The sequence below is a fragment of the Terrapene carolina genome, unplaced genomic scaffold (assembly GCF_002925995.2).
Source record: "Terrapene carolina triunguis isolate 2854851 unplaced genomic scaffold, T_m_triunguis-2.0 Scaffold21, whole genome shotgun sequence".
NCBI classification, from domain to species: domain Eukaryota; kingdom Metazoa; phylum Chordata; order Testudines; family Emydidae; genus Terrapene; species Terrapene triunguis.
Window position 1 is genome coordinate 19,773,427 of NW_020664372.1, and position 16,971 is coordinate 19,790,397.

The window sequence follows — 16,971 nt, forward strand, 5'->3', positions numbered from 1 at the left end:
TCATGCTCAGTTGGTTTCACGGACTCTGTGTAAAGTCATTTCACTGTGGTCAGCTTCTCCTTATGGCTGTTCTATATTCTTTATAAATTGTTATTTGCTGAGTATTAAGTATTCAGTATGGGGAGAAAATACAGGGAAATATACATTCTCTGCCCTTCAGCAGCTCATAAACTAGTCAGTGTTTCCCATTGTGCATGTATTAAATTACATAATGAAGCGTTTATGGAGGCACCCGCCTCTCCACCATCAACGTGACACACACGCAAGAAAACCTCAGGGAATACTTTTTTTGCACATTCTCATTGTTTTTGAGATAGACACGCTTTATGTAAATAAAACAAATCAACGCTTGAAATAAAAAAGCCAGTTGCTGCTAAACACATCTATTACCTACCACATAGAATATAGCAAAGACAATATTCACCAACAGATCCCTGCAAATACATTTTGCTTTACTATATATAGATAATTGTGATTAATAGCAATATAAAAATCCTTTCATTATACCCCTCTATTTCCAGATGCATATAATTTGCTGGAGAAAAAAAATGATCTTTAGCAATAAAATATCTTGTAGTGCTCCTGAGTCCCAAAATATTTGCTTTGATTTTTGGCGTTGTTTAAAGGCTGATCAGGTCTGTATGGCCATTTTTGGAGTTATCAAAACATGAATGAAGTGTAAGGTTTTTTCATAGCACAACACTTTTAATGCCTTTATTTTGCTCCCTGGTAACTCATAAACAGTAGCAGGGGCATGAGAAGTGGGGAGAGAGTTGGCTAGCTTGACAGTGCCAGGTGCTACACCGGCCCCTGACCCTCTGGGTCTTAGGAACACGTAAAATAGTTTTTCCCTCAACATCTCAAAGGGTTTGGTTTATCACCTAGTGCTCCAGCTACGTGCATGTTCTGTATGCGTAGCTCTGCACCAATTCCTAGGTTTATTTACAAGTCTAACTCCACATACTTGCAAAACACAGCTTATTCTCAGTGTATACATTTATTTCAATAATATAAAGCTACAGGGCTTTATGTACATGCATGTGGGAGTAAGTAGAGCTGGAGCAACTCATATTTGGATCTCACATCTCTGTGCATTTATTTGCAACTCACAGCATTCCAGAAGGATCAGACTGGGAGAGGTTGCACTGTTTATATTTCCGTTGGGTAGAGGGGAAAGATCATCCCCCCTCTCTACTCCACCTTCTGTTTGGCTACTTAGGTTGTTGATGAGCCCATCGTTTTCTTCTTTCCAGGGGTGGGTGGAGCAAAAGAGACCACTCCCAGACATGCCAGCACTGATGGAGATTGTCCAATGCGGGCAACATGCATGGTGAGGAAGGTGGATGCTATCACAGGAAACCCACATAATAGACTAATGTAAGTACCAAGCAAGAAGAACCTGCATTGAAGATGGGATGCTTCATGGATACAGGGTTGAAAAGTGGAATTGAACATGAGAGCAATTTTTTCTACTAATCTTTAAAAAAACAAATATATTGTTCCATCTTTCTGAGCACTAGGAAGCTCTAAGCACCCAAATAATTTTATTGAGGGTTGCTCTGTTCTCTTCCTCCGTTTTGCCCTGTTACTCCCCTCATTGCATCTGCAGGTACCCTGTAAGCTCCTTAGGGGATGGGAGCATGGCTTTGATTTGTACTAGAAGACAGCATGCTAGACTTGGTTACAGATGACTTAAGTTCTAGTCTTGTCTGCCATTGGTCTGCTGGGTGACTTTGGGCAAGTCATGTCACTTCTCTGTGCCTCGGTGTCCCTCTCGGTAAAAAAGATAATGGTACTGACCTCCTCTGTAAAGTGCTTTGGGATCTACTGCTGAAAAGCAGTATGAAGCACAAGGTATTAGTATTATTATTACTGGAATGGGCCAAGCACATTGCTGAAGCATCAAATGAAATAATAAAAAAGAATTGATATTTGTCTTACCAAGGGGGAAGGACTGTGTGCATTTAGGGATGGCTCTTGCACAGAGTATAATTGTGCCTCAGAAATTGCGCCCATTGGTGAGTAGTTGTTTACTGAGGTTTGAGTAGAACTTGGTGAAGGTGCCTGGGAGATTTCTCTCTTTCTGAGAGTGAGTCCTCAAAAGCCTTACCATCATGATCCTGCTGTCGGCTGCAGGATAGAGGAAGCAATGCACCACAGCCTCCACCCAGGCAGCCCCTAGAGAGGAACATGGTGGCATATGTCACCTCATGTATATCTTTTTTTAATCTTTAAACCAAGCATCAGCTTTCTCAAGCTATCCCACTACCCCTTGGGAGCTCTTTTGCTATCCACTGCTTTCCCTAGCATTCTGCATATAGCAGCGCTTGACATGATATACACTTTCAGAACTAGAAATGCTGAGGACGTGATCAGTGGTTGCTCATGAAGACATCTCAAGAACAAAACAAACAAAAGAAAAACAGGTGGAAGATTTCAAATGGTGGAGAGGGGGAAAAAAACCCTCATTTTGCTTAGTAGAAAGGTGCTCTAAAGCAGCAATCGCTTATGACAAAATGCAAATCTTGGCATCTCATATTCTTTTCATAATTTTCCATTGCCCTGGTTATGACTGGTTTGTTCAAAACCAGCTGGCATAATCTTGTAATCTTTAGAATCTTTTTTAAACTCTAAAGCATATGTGACCATATTCATAAAATGCAAAACACTATTTACATGAGTTTTCACACCCATTACACCAGAGCAAAAAGGCCTATAGACTGGCCCTGACCTTTCTAAAATGTTTGCATTTGTTACAGTTGATGGCAGGTATATCAGCATTCTCTCTGCAGCCAACATCAGCAGTGTAGAAGTGCAGGTCATGAAACACTAACTCTGTACATATGCCTGACACTCACCTCCAGAAGCAAGTACTCTTCTCTCCATTAAGTCAGGGAAGATGGGCTTGTGGAGGGCAGCAAAAGAACTTCAAAGAAGTACTGAAAGTACCCTTTAAAAAGGGAGGCATCAACCCAACAAACTGGGAGGACTTGGCGTGGAACAGAACACAGTGGCGCTACACCATACACTAACCCACAGCTCACTTTGAGGAGAACAGACATGCTCATGAGAGAGAGAAGCGACAAAGGAGGAGAGAAAGTGCACAACAGTCCAGCCAACAACTATGTCTCCTCCAAGATTACAGCTGTCACTTCTGTGGGAAAATCTGCAGGGCACAAATCGGGCTCCTCAGCCACCTTAAAGCTCAGCAATGAACCCCCTTGGCAGACATCATCCTCGTATCAAGGGATAGCCGAAGAAGGAGGCTGCTGACTTTGGGTAGTGTGTATGCAAAATTCACTTGGAAAGGTAAGCTCAGTTCATAGTATAATTGTGATGGGTATCCAAGACTCTGAGTACCTTGTTACCCCCAGCCTCAGTGAGAGGGAGTCTTACTTGGGCTAAACTGGGTATCAGCTCCCTAACAACACCAGCCTGTTATAGCTACCCAAGCACTCTCCTCTGGGCTACGCCAGCCCTTACTTTCCCTTGCAGATTAACAATAAGTGCACCTGAGTCCCTCTGAAGCTGTCCCCTGTAGTGTCTCATCCCTTATCCACTGAACACTCACAGAAATACCAGGTCTGTCGTGCACACACCATGCTTGTAAGATTCAGCTCAGGACCAGCAATTTGCTTAACAATACAGCACTGAGATAAACTTATTGTTTTCACTACAAATATATCATTAAAAACAAGAGATTCAGAAGATAATGAGGAAGACTATTGGAAACAAATGGTTACATATAAAACATAGAATTGTAACTTGCTTTCTAGACTAAACTAACAGGTTACGCTTCTTTAGACAGGAGGTTCTCTCATCCCAAGTCCTTTGCAGTGTTTTCAACCAAGCTTGACTGAAATCCCATGTTCATGAATGTAATTGCACTGTCCATTTTCACTTATGCACTTTTGAAAATCCTATCCGACCTCATTTCAGTAATATTACTCACATGACAGTTATACCACTTGGCTAAGTCGGTGGTTCTCAACCTTTCTAGATTACTATAACCCTTTCAGGCATCTGATTTGTCTTGCGTACGCTCACTTAAAAAAATTCACCTCACTTAAACTACTTGCTTACAAAATCAGACCTAAAAAACACAAAAGTATCACAGCACACTTACTGAAAAATTGTTTACTTCCTCATTTTTACCAAATATTTATCAAATAAATTGATTGGAATATAAATATTGTACGTATATTTGTCTGACACTTGAGCCAGTTTTTCCATTTGTGAGCCTTGTCTGAAGCCTGAACCCAGGCCGCAGGGCTGAAGCATGTAACTTAGCTTCACGGGGCACCCTATAGCGTGGAACCCCAGGCATTTACCCTGCTTGTCATCTCCTAATGCCAGCCCTGCACTTGCTACCCTCCTCAAACCCATCCCTCGACCCCCCTGGGAGCTGCAATCCCCAGGTTGAGAAACGCTATCTAGATGAGTGGAGTACTCCCTGAAAGACCTCTGAGTACCCCCTGGGGTACATGTACCACTGGGCTAAGCTAATAGTTCAAATTCAGATATCTTTGTTTAGGACACCTTTCAACAGCGATAGAGATGAGTGGGATTTCTCCAACACATCCTCCCTCCTCTATCCATTTTTGATTTGGTGGCTGCTTCAGGAGTCACTTTTCTTCCAAAGTAAATTTTGAAACACATTATGGTTCCTGTCTCCCAAGGCTGACCTGATCCTTCTGCTCCACCGAGGTGCAGTAACTATAAATGTTTCCCATCTCACCTTATGGAGCTGCTGCAGTGAGAACAAATGCAGAAGAAATACAATTTTGCAGGGCAGTTTACAAAAGCAGCCATCTGAAATATCTAAACTGCCTAAAATATATGGCTCCTGAAGAAGGAGAAGATGAAGTAATTCTTCTGCTTGTTAAACAGACTATATCTGGGGCTTGTGATTAAGCATGTATTCAAACTACTTGAATGCATATGCAATTCTACTTGAAATAAACCTATTTGCTAGACTGAACATTTTAAAAAACCCTTTTTTAAAGGATGAGATTTATGATGATTGTTTAATGCTATTTTTAGTCTAATGTATTTAGCCCAGTACACCTGCAAGAACTTTGTTAATGAGGTGTTAGGTTACTGGCACTGAATTCTGTGGTTCTTGTGTCCTTCCAGAATATGAGCTTAATTCCCAAAACACAAACATGGAAAAGCCATGAAATGCAGAGTTAAGGTGATACTTCCCACACAGCACAGCCATACAACTTTAAATCTGCCTCCTTGGATTCCTACCCTATGGAGTCATTTATTTATTTTTTTTGGGGGGGGGAGGGGAGTTGTGTATATTTGATTGCCAATTATTTCAAGTTAGCTAACATGCTAGCCTGGACACTCTACAAACACTTGTGCTTCATCCTAGGCTGAGCCACAATCACGTGTCCTGGAACAAATGTTTGTGAAGTGACCTGAATAGCATGCACAAATATGTTAGCTTACTCAAATTAACTGGTGTACCCCAAGGGGAGTAAGGTAACGCTTCAGAGAGAAAATACTAGAAAAATGGTAGGGGGAAATATAGAAAAGGAAAGCCCCTTTTCTTAGAAGAGCAGACTCGGCTCCCTTCCGTGTCTGTCACCGGTGGATTTAGCTTACAATAAGGGTGTCCCTCCCTCCCTGTGTGATATAATAAAAATAAAGAGAGACAAGGTAATATGGTGCAAACAAAGGTAAGTATATTAAGGGCAAAGGTACAAAAAACTGGGGGAAGTGGGGGTGGGGGGAAGAAACACAAACTTAACCATACAGTGATTCAGTGACTGGCTTTAAGAGCTTGAAGCTCAGACCCACAAAACCTCCCTTGGCATTCAGAAAAACAATAAAAGAAACCCCAATTTCCTATGATTTAGGCCCAGTGGACACAGCGTGCAGGTGCAAAGCCCAGGACCTTCTACTCTCTGGCTGATTTAGAGCCTTTGAGGAGGACTACTGGGGAGTCCCGATGACTGTTGGAATTCGTCGCAGGTGGGGAGACCCTCTGGGATGATGGACACCAGGAAAGCAGGACCCTCCACAGGTAAAATGGATTCAGTTTACTGTGACAGGGATAGTGATGACAGGCCTCTCCTTCCTCAACCTGGCTGTGGGATAGATGGTACTCTTCTCTCTAGCTCTGGAGTGTTAGGAAGACCCGACCGTGCACGCGCTGCCACTGGAATGGACAGCCCCACGCAGGCACTGAGCAGGCTTATATAGCCTTTTTGGCGGAAAAAAATGGTTCTGTCCAGTTTGAGCCAGAGGACTCCAGTGTCTAAGTTGTAAACAAGTTTGCTTACAAGGATGGAGTCCAAAGGTCATAGTTCATATACTCCATCTTAAATTCTATTAAAGCTAGTGATTCACTTAACATTACCTTAGAAATACATTATTAAAATAACTAATTGAACATATTAAACAACACCAACATTTCTTACGTCTTTATACCTAACACTGGCAATTAACTCACATTAAAAGCTCCATTGTATACATACCGTCAGGGGACTTGTCTTATAACTCAAGGTAAAATCCAAGTGAAGACTAGATTTTAAGCCTACCTGCTAACTCCCATGAAAACTACAAACTGCCTTGTCTTCCCTAGGCTTTTACCTTGAGTTAAGAACACACCTTTTTCCATTGTGAAAACAATGCCATGGGAATCAGAGCAGGTCATCCCTTCCTCAACCTCTCTGCACAGGGAAAGCTCTGCTAACCAGCAGAAAGTACTCCCAAGATCAGTAGTGTCACACAAACTGAAAGCACAGTGGGAGTGCATGAAACAGAGTGCTAAAGTGGAGCTGCAGGCATAGTAAAAACAGCAACCTACTGTTACAGTGCCAGTTCCTATTGCCAGCATCACAGGGACTCTCTGACTGCGTTTTTGTCTGGGAAGTGTGACTGTAGCTCCATATTTCTTGATTACCCACCATTTGCTTTTTGGGAATTAAATGCTCACATTTTGGAGGGGTCTGGGATACTCTTGGAGCAACCATAACTCCACATTAATGATGCTTTTGCATGTGAATTTCCCTTGTTTGAGTAAGCGGGCATGACTCCGAGGCAATTGCAGAAGGAACAGAGCTGTGAGAAGGGTTCCTGAGCACTCCTCAGCACCAGAAGGTGAGGGCCATGGACCCCCAGACTGCATACTTTCCCATCAGGGCCCATACTCCTTTCTCCATGTTGGGCACTTTAGGAGGTTCATGCCAGTGCACCAGAGGTAGGTCATGGCTAAGCACTCCAGGAGGCCACCTGTCCACAGCTCCCCACCCCATTCTCAACTCTCTGGACTGGTTCCACAAAGGAATGAAATGGCTAACTTTTAGGTGCCCAGAAAATCCCTGGAACAACATTGGGATCCACAAAACCTAAATTAGGCACCTAGGGTCCCTATACAATGAGCACCTCAGAATGCAATCAACAAAGCCAGCATACTAGGTGGGGAGCTGCCTAAGCATCATCATGGTAGTCTCCCGGGGTTAGAACACTCATCTGTGATGTGGGAGATTCAGGTTCAATTCCTCACTCCCGCTGCCTGATGGAGAGAAAAGATTTAAACAGGGGTTTCCTACCACTCAGGAGCTAGGGGATATTCTGATTTGAGTTACCACCATCTTTCCTGTTTCACTATGGATTAAATAATTAGTCTTTGGAGCAGGTGGACTGGAGCCTAAGGATATGTCTACACTGCAATTAGACACCCAGGACTGGCCTATACCAGCTGACCCAGGCTCACTGGACTCAGATAAGAGGCTGTCTATCTGTGATACAGACATTCAGGCTCAGGTTTTTAATTGTAGTATAGACATCCCCTAAGTCTCCTCCCCACCAGGCGGGTTTCCTAACCAGGCTAGAGTCATTCTTGCACACTCTCTTGGGCCCATCTCCCTCGCCATATAAGCACTGCCCGTGCCTTAGGAGGTTCTAATAGAGGGGTGGGATCATGGTACTCTTCCTTGCCTGGGTTCAAAGATACAATCTACAAGTGTTATGTCAAGCACAACACAGGCTGACAGGCCTGCAGCCTCCCCAAATATCTCCCGTAAGTCTCCTCCTGAACTCCCATTCCCTGAAGTACCTTAACCTTAGAAGACTCCTCATCCCCCAAAATCACGCAAAACTGGATCCTAAACAGATTAAGAACTGGCTGACAGGTTTCACAGGGTAATTATAAGTGGTCATCGACCAAGGGGCTCGAGTAGGGTTCCACAGGGACCAATTCTTGGCCCTATGCTAGTTTATCATTTTTATCATTTAACATTTTTATCCATGACCTGGAAACAAAAATAACTGATGAAGTTTGCACATGACAAAGACTGGAGGAGTGGTAAATAATAAGAGGACAGGTTATTGATACTGAGAAATCTAGATTGCATGGTAAGTCTAGTGCAAGCAAACCGTGTGTGTTTTAATATGGTGAAGTGTAAAGCTATATAACTAGGAACAAAGAAGGTCAGTCATACTTACAGGATGGGGGACTCTATCCTAAGAAGCAGTAATGCTAAAAAAAGACTTGGAAGTCATGGTGGATAATCAACCACACATGAGTTGTCAGTGTCACATTGTGGTCAAAAGGACTAATGTGATCCTTGGATGTATAAACAGGGGAACCTTGAGGAGGAGTTGGAAGGCTGTATTACATCTGTATTTGCAACTGATGCAACCACTACTGGAACACCACGTCCAGTGCTGGTGTTCACAACTCAAGAAGGATGTTGATAAATTGAAGAGAGTTCAGCGAAGAGCCATGACAATGATTAAAGGACTGGAAAACCCACCTTATGGTAATTGAGCTCCTTGAATCTATTTAACTTATGAAAGGGAAGCTTAGAGGGTGACTTGATTACAGTTTATAAGTAACTATGTGTGAGGAACAAAAATTTGAAGCTAGATAAATTCACATAAAAAATAAGGCATAATTTTTAACAGAGAGGGTAATTAACCACAAACAATTTACTAAGGGAGGTGGTGGATTTTCCATCACTAGCATTTTTTCAATCAAGATTGGATGTTTTTCTAAAAGGGTACATCTACACCAGCTGCCGGATCGGCGGGTAGCGATCAATCTATCGGGGATCGATTTATCGCGTGTAGTGTAGATGCGCTAAATCGATCCCTGATCACTCTTCCGTCGACTGCTGAACTTCAGCTTGGCGAGAGGCGGAAGCAAAGTCAATGGGGGAGCTGCGGCCGTCGATCCCGCACCGCTAGGACGCGAAGTAAGTGATTCTAAGTCGATCTAAGATACGTCGACTTCAGCTACGCTATTCTCGTAACTGAAGTTGCGTATCTTAGATCGATCCCCCCTCCCCCCGCCACCAGTGTAGACGAAGCCAAAGATATACTCTAGTTCAAAGAGGAATTAACTGAAGGAAGTCCTTTGGCCCATGTTATACAGGTCAGATTAGATCAGCAGATGAACACGTTTTTGGGATCAGAACCCATTTGTAAATCTTGTGGCCCGTTGTAACTCGGAGGTCTCCAAAAATCCAATGCCCCCCTCATCTGCAAGGGTCTAGCAGGGGGTGATAGGGTTCAAAGCTAAGATTCCAGATGCAACTGGGGGAGGGGCAAAGAGCCAAGACTACCCCTCCCCCAAATATACACATCCCATGAGAAGCAAAGGGAAAGGGAGGGTTGGGAGCCTGGAGGTAAAGTGAAGAGAGTGGGGGTCTCAGGATGCACTAAGGAAGGAGCTGGGGATTCTGGGGAAGGATATGGAGGCTGGTGACCAAATAGCACCCCAGAAAACAGCCCCCACATGACCCATGGGGGTAAAGGGAGAGGGATAGGTCAGTGGTTTGAGCATTGGCCTGTTAAGCCCAGGGTTGAGAGTTCAATCCTGGGGGGCCACTTAGGAATCTGGGGCAAAATCAGTACTTGGTCCTGCTAGTGAAGACAGGGAGCTGGACTCAATGACCTTTCAGGGTCCCTTCCAGTTCTATGAGATAGGTATATCTCCATATATTATATTATTATTATAAAAAGATCTGGGAGGCTGGGGTCCAGGATGGGTAGCATGATAGAGGAAGAGTTGCCCAGCTGCAGAGGAGGCGTACATTGAGGGGCCCAGGCTGGGAGGACAGATAGGGGTTCGGAACACAGGGTGTCACTCAGCTGCAAGGTGGTACAACAGGGGGCCAGGACTGGAGAACAGGATAGAAACTGCTTCCTATTGGCTCCCATCCCAGAGGGGTGGCTGGGCTTGGTTCTCCACTCTGGGCATTGCAGCAAGCTAGGTTACATTGCCGCTCAGGTTTGGCCTGGCCTCCTTGACAGGAGGTTGGCCAAGCTCAATTTGTGAGAATGGTGTTGCAACCTGGCACATGGGGTTGTCGTGCTAGTAACTCAAATTTGGCCCAGTCAGCTCCCTGTCATCATGAGGGAGGCGTGATTGGGCCAACCTTGAGTAACTGTAACCTTTTGCAGCAGGTGGCAAGGCCCGGAATGGAGGGCTGATTCCAGCCTGTCCCGCAACCCTTTAACACATTCTGGTGACCCAGTTTTGAGTCATGACCCAAAGGTAGAGAAACCCTGAACTAGATGATCACAGTGGTCACTTCTAGCCTTAAAAAAATTATGACAGCCACCTCTGCCTTAAGAGAAAGGAGATTTAATCCACTCCTGTTTCCAAGACTGAACTGCTTTCTAAGGACAAATTTTTTTCTGTAAGGAGTTTCTGAAATGATATGGGAGTTACCTGCCACAATCCCAGAGATGAAGACCAGAAACCAGCTACATCAAGCTTGTAAGGTTCAACGTGTACCAGGCAATTTAACTGCCAAGGAAGTGTACCACAGAAAAATGGCGACAGCAATATCAAGGGGAAGGAGACCAGACGAGCCCCTTCTCCTTGATGTTCTGCCCTTCAGATAGGTGGGTTAACTGCAATAACTATGAAAAACAAGATATAAAATTATCTGATGCCCCACCACCGCCCCAAAACCAAGGTAGAACCACTAGGAAACCTGGTTTAGTAAAAGGGAGAAGCCTCCAATGATACAAACTGATCTGCGGAGTGAATCTCTATTTTTGACTGGAGAAGCAGATCAACATCCAGCTGAAACTACAGGGGAATATAATGAGAATTATAAATACCAAGCGGAATTCAATCAAGCCGCAAGATCTCTACTCTTGCAAAAGTGATAGTTCTTTCACACAAAAAGTGGCCATGTACTCAGTAACATCTCCTCCGCATTACAGTACCCAGTCCTGCAGCATTATGATGTCAATACTGAACCAGTGCCCCAGCAGAAGGACAAATATCACCTACTTAATCAACATTAGGGCTTTCCCTGGAGGCCTCTAGTCCAAAATCTGACCTAGGTAGATGCTGCTGAGCTTGCGAGACATCACAGAACCACAGCACAAACTGGTAGGCCTATTTGCCAAGGCAAACCATTTTGAATTGCATCTTGAAGTGATTAAAGAGGCAGTGAAGCTGTTTGAGGACAAGTTGATGTGATCCTAAGACTTGGTGCAGACAAGTAAGTGCAGAATAGCAGCACACGACAGAGGTGAGGGATCCAGAATTTATGGAGACTACAGATTAGGGGTCTGCAGTTTCCAAGATCAGAGATAATGAACTGACATTACTATGAAAAACTAGTTTGCAGTGTTGGTCCCTTGATATGAGAGAGACAAGGTAGGTGAATTAATATCTTTTATTGGACAAGCTGCTGGTGGTGGATGGGACAAGTTTTTGAGCTTGACAGAGCTCTTCTTCAGGTCTGGTGAAGGTAACTAGAGTGACCAAGCTAAATGCAAACTGGGACAGACTATTAATCATAAGGGGTTCACACATGTTGTAGGGACCATTTAAAATGAAGTGGACAATTAATACCTCTGCAGTCTTTGCCTTCGCCAAACACAGACACTCCACTCGAGAAGTAGACTGCATCATGGAATGGGCCACCCAAATACCCCAGGAGAGCCTGGTTCAATACAGAGGGGGAAAAAACACTTCCTGCACATCCCTAGTTGTCACCCCCCCAACTTTACAATAGAACCTATTTGGGGCAGCAAACAATTACAACCCATATTTGATGTGGACCACATCCTGAAAGAAATCCCAAATCCCCTCTTCTGGCCTTCAAACAACCCAACCTCATCACCAGAAGCAAGCTCCCTACTGACCAGGACACACCAACTCAAAGCAGCAAAAGACCCTGCCAGAACAGATGCAAAACCTGCAGTCATAGCTCCACTACTATGATGACCAATAACGCCCCCCCCCCCACCAACATACCTTTAAAAATCCATAGGTCCTACATACACCTGTCACAAAATGGGGTGTACCTCACCCAATATATCAAATGCCCCAATAACTACGTGGAGGAAATCAGACAATCACTGTGCTCTCTAATGAACTCAAGCAGCATAATAAGACAAGACAAAAATATATCACCCATGGGTGAACACTTCACAAAGCAATCACTCCATATCCAGCCTCTGAGTCCTCATCCTCAAAGGAAACCTCAAAAGATGAGCTTGAGACCTTAAATTCATAACTCTGCGAGACACTACAAACCATAAACTTAACAAAGACACTGGTTATAGTGCTCATTACAATAATTTGTAACACACTCTGCTGCTTAACGTTCCATCATCCTATGACTGCAGAGCTATTCATTGCCGACTTAATTTTAAGTCATCTCCTACAACATGTGCAAACACTTATGCTTAGCAATATGTCCCACCTTGCATTTAGATCCGACACTGGTTACCTTCTATAGACCAGAGGAATAGCTCTGTGAAGCTCAAAAGCTTGTCCCTTCCACCAACAGTAGTTGGTCCAATAAAATATATTATCTCACTATCTTGTTCTCTACAAAAACCTTGGCTTTTTCCATTCCTTATGTGTTCAGTGTTACAAGCATGAGCTTGTATTAAAATAGTTTATGAAACAATTTCTCTGTTGACCATTTAATGCTCTCTCTACTTATTCACGTCCTTGTCATCTCCAAGAGTGGGTAATGTCTTGTTCTCGACTTAGGGCTACTCTTCAAGGCCCCTGGAAGATTCAGTTAATATAGAATGCCATCATTTAACTTTTTACCAAGAGGCACAAATTGAATCAACTCATGCATAACAGAAGATAATCGAGTTAGACAAGCACTTTATATTCAAATATTAACATTGAAAAATCCATATTAGCAGCTTTTCCTTAATTATAGTTTTCTACTGAATTTTATGTGAAAATACAGGATATTTCTCCCCTCTATAAAAAAAGGGGGCATTTTACAAGGAAGTTTTACTAACAAGCAATGTTTCATTGATAAGATGATCTAAACTCTGATAATGCAAACCATCCCACAACTCAGTGAAACAAAACTATTTAGCTTTTATCTCTATGGCAAAAAATATTCTTCATATCATGGGACATTATAACATTTGAAATACTGTAACAAACTTAGCATTCAAGTTTTTCCAAACATTCCAATTGTAAACATTAAGGAGAAAGAAATTATTTGGGGTAATACAAAAGGTAATAACTGGATAATGACCACAGTGACAAAATCCTTTGAAAATAATGTAGACAGATAATGGAATGAATTTAAATACAAGCTTCATGCTATTTAAGACATTTAAAATTAGACCAGACAATGTTCTAGAATAGTGATCTATGGAGAACAATACTGCAATGGCAGGGAAATAGATTGTAACTATTTAGATCTCATCTCTACCTTTGGTGATTCTGTATACCTTTGGTAGAGTATAAAACATTTGGCTCCTTAATTATTAAACGCCTGAACAGAAAATATAATTTTGTAGCTAACGTGATGGAACAAGTATAAGAAGTGATGACCTGTCTAGTACATCTGATGCATTTCTGAACTTAAACACACCAATAACTTATTTTCATCAAAAATACCAAGAGTTGTATTCAAAATCTTTCTTAGTCAAAGTGAACAAAACAGGTTTAAAATCAAGTGTATCAATGTATAGTGTTATAAAAATCCTTCATATAGTTATTTAAAATAAATTTCTATAAAAAATTAAGGATATTGCACTAAAACTGATGTTAACAGATTTACATCTACAAAATCAAGTATTAAAAAGCTCTGAAAATCTTTCCCATTTTGTTCCTTATTTGCAGCTGTGAATTCATAATTGTCCATGCATCTTGAAATATGAGAAGACTTCAGCTTGGTCACTTGACTGCAAGTTTCTATAAAGAAGACATGGTCACAAGGAGAGAGGATGAATTTCCTTTATGTTCGCTCTTCCTCCCTACGATACATCAAGCTGTGCAAATAGTTCTGCCACAGGAAATGGTTCCAAAGCTTTCTCCGCATTCTTCCAGTTGCGAAAATTGTCTCTGTACCATTCAACTAGCATAAACGAGAAAGTTGAATTTAAGCCATAGATCAAATTAAACAGAGAAACTGATAGGAATATTTGTACCCTTTTCCAGATACCACAAGGAAGCTAACACAGCAGTAGTACAGTTATACATAAATTGCATTCTGTGACATAAATAGCTAATAATATTTGGAATTTTCAGTGAAGTCCTTAACCAAGATACTATTGTATCATATCAAAATGTCTACTTTATTTTTGGCCCTGCTTTTAAATTATATTAATAATGGTAAGGTGTCTTAATGGGTTTCTTCTAAAAAAATACTAATAGGCACATAAGCTACTTAAAGAGGAATCTGTTCTACTGGCTAGTTTGAAAGAGTAAGCTCAGCAGCATTCTAACTTTAGCTACTCGTAAGATAACACTAAATTTCAAAACCAAAATAGTCTCTATTTCTTTACTCCCAAATCACCACCCTCAAGTGAGTTACAGATATTAAATGTAGCATACTTGTTTTCTTTATTCCTTCCTTCCAAGGAACTTTAGGTCTCCATCCTAAATTGTGCATTTTTTCAGAATTCATTGGATATCTTAGGTCATTGGTAGGTCTTAAAAAACAAGTACAAAAATACAAGTTTAAAGAAAAATACAGTTAAAGCATGTACAATATTTTTGAAAACAATTTAGCATACAGCACTTTGCTCTACAGTGCCCTCAAGCACTCATATTAGGCATTTTTTAATTAAAAATGATTTTCCCACTCAAACAGATCTGCTTTGTCACATTTTCAAAACATTTCTACCATGCATGTGATCATGCACAAAACTCATCATGTGCAGATACCCAGGGAGAAAAATGAGTTCGGCCCTCACGGTAACTTAAACCCTACTGTGCTAATGTGTTTATATTACCTCCACTCCACCCATCCACCCACTCTGGAGGGCTTTAGAATCCAGATGGTGCTTCCCACCAATCCATGTGGCCTTTGCAGAAAATTTCAGAGAGAAGCTACCAGAGCCTCCAGCTGATAGTGGCAGAAGCAGCCAAAGCTGAGACCTTTGGTCCTTTGGACATTCAGAGAACCTTGTACAGTTTTAATTGGACTTTCTCTGCCCTGTGCTGGTTTTCTGTGTGATCTTCTCCTCCCCTCCTCTCCCCCAAAGTCTTTTCACCTCAGTTTCACTCCACATCTGTCCCTCTTACCCTTTTCTCCCCTACCTTTTCTTTCTCCCTTCACCCCGCTTCCTGCAAGACCCCACTTGATATGTCTTCCGAGTTTGACAGCAAACCACTGATAAATATTCTTGAGTAGTTTTTCAACAAGTTATGCACCCACCTTAGAGTAATTTCATCTAAACCATATTTCCCCAGTTTGCTTACAAGAATATCATGTAGGATTATGTAAAAAGTCCAGATATATCATGTCTATTGCTTCCCCTCCAACCACTAGACCAGTTACCTTGTCAAAGAAATCAATTAGATTTGACACAATTTGTTCTTGAGAAATCCATGTTAGCTATTAATTATCACCTTATTTTTCTGTAGGTTTGAGCAAATTGATTATTTAATAATTTATTTCAGTATCTCTACAGGTATCAGGCTGAGTGGTCTATAATTTCCCAGGTCCTGTTTTTTCCTCTTTTTGAAGAGAGGTACTACGTTTACCTTTTTATAGTCATCTGGGATGTCATTCATCCTCCATGAATTCTTGAAGACAACAGTTAATGATTCAGAGATTGCTTCAGCTAGTTCCTTAAGTACACCAGGGTGAATTTCGTCATTGTCTGCTGTCATCACACAGTTCATTCTACTTAAGTGTTATACCGTTCTAGCACCCTGTGTCTGTTTTATCTATTTAGATTTTAAGCTCTTTGGGACTGGGACCATATACTATTCTTTGTACAATGGGTAGCGCCATGGGGGTCCGTTCTGAGTTGGCTCTTTGGTACAACCATACTAAACATTATTAGTAATAAATACTAATAATACACTGTTAGGAAGCTTCAAATATTCACCTTGTTTGACACTCTGAAGATATGGCAATACTCTAGAAATCTACAACAGCAATGTCACCGTTAGTGAGAGCTCAGTGCTGCTCAATACATGGAACCTAAATGTACCAATATCCACTGATGGAAAGTGAGTGAGGAGAATCCTACTTATGTATTTCACCTTTTATCTAAAGTGCTGCTTACTTGAGGAGAAAAGCTGCTACATCACAACATCTAGGAGCTCAGGCACCTAGGCAGTAAGTCAGTGGTCCCCAACACGGCACCTGCCAGGGCATCTATGTGCGCCTGCGTACTGGCCGGCAGATGAGCATCCGCCGAAATGCCGCCGACAAGCAGCGTCATCCAGAGGCATCGCCGGCGATTTTCGGCGGCATTTCGGTGGCAACGCCTCTGGATGACACTGCTTGTCGGCGGCGACGTCTATTGACGTTGCTGCTTCTTGGCGGCATTTCGACGGGTGCTTGTCCGCCGGCCACGGTCCGTGGTGGCTTGTCCAGACGAAAAAGGTTGGGGACCACTGCAGTAAGCCTTATCTACATTCCAGGAGCTGACAAAAGATGTAGATGCTGCTGAACTGTTTAGGTGCCAGTGGAAATATGGATAAACTATTTTCAACATTGTCCCAGTAACTGTAGTGATTAATGTCACATAGACAAGACTTTT

At 42.2% G+C, this 16,971-nt stretch overlaps 1 protein-coding gene across 2 annotated transcripts in view; it reads right to left on the bottom strand.

The window, feature by feature from the left end:
* Window positions 1–14,021: 14,021 nt before the first annotated feature.
* The window catches only part of TGDS (TDP-glucose 4,6-dehydratase), a 28,668-nt gene continuing 25,718 nt past the window's right edge, over window positions 14,022–16,971 (bottom strand). For both annotated transcript variants that reach the window (XM_024195769.3, XM_024195768.3), the window contains 2 exons: window positions 14,807–14,904; window positions 14,022–14,327 (listed from right to left, as the gene is read on the bottom strand). In XM_024195769.3, coding sequence (XP_024051537.1) covers window positions 14,227–14,327; window positions 14,807–14,904 — 199 coding nt within the window. In that variant the 3' untranslated portion in view covers window positions 14,022–14,226. The remainder of the gene's footprint in view (window positions 14,328–14,806; window positions 14,905–16,971) is intronic.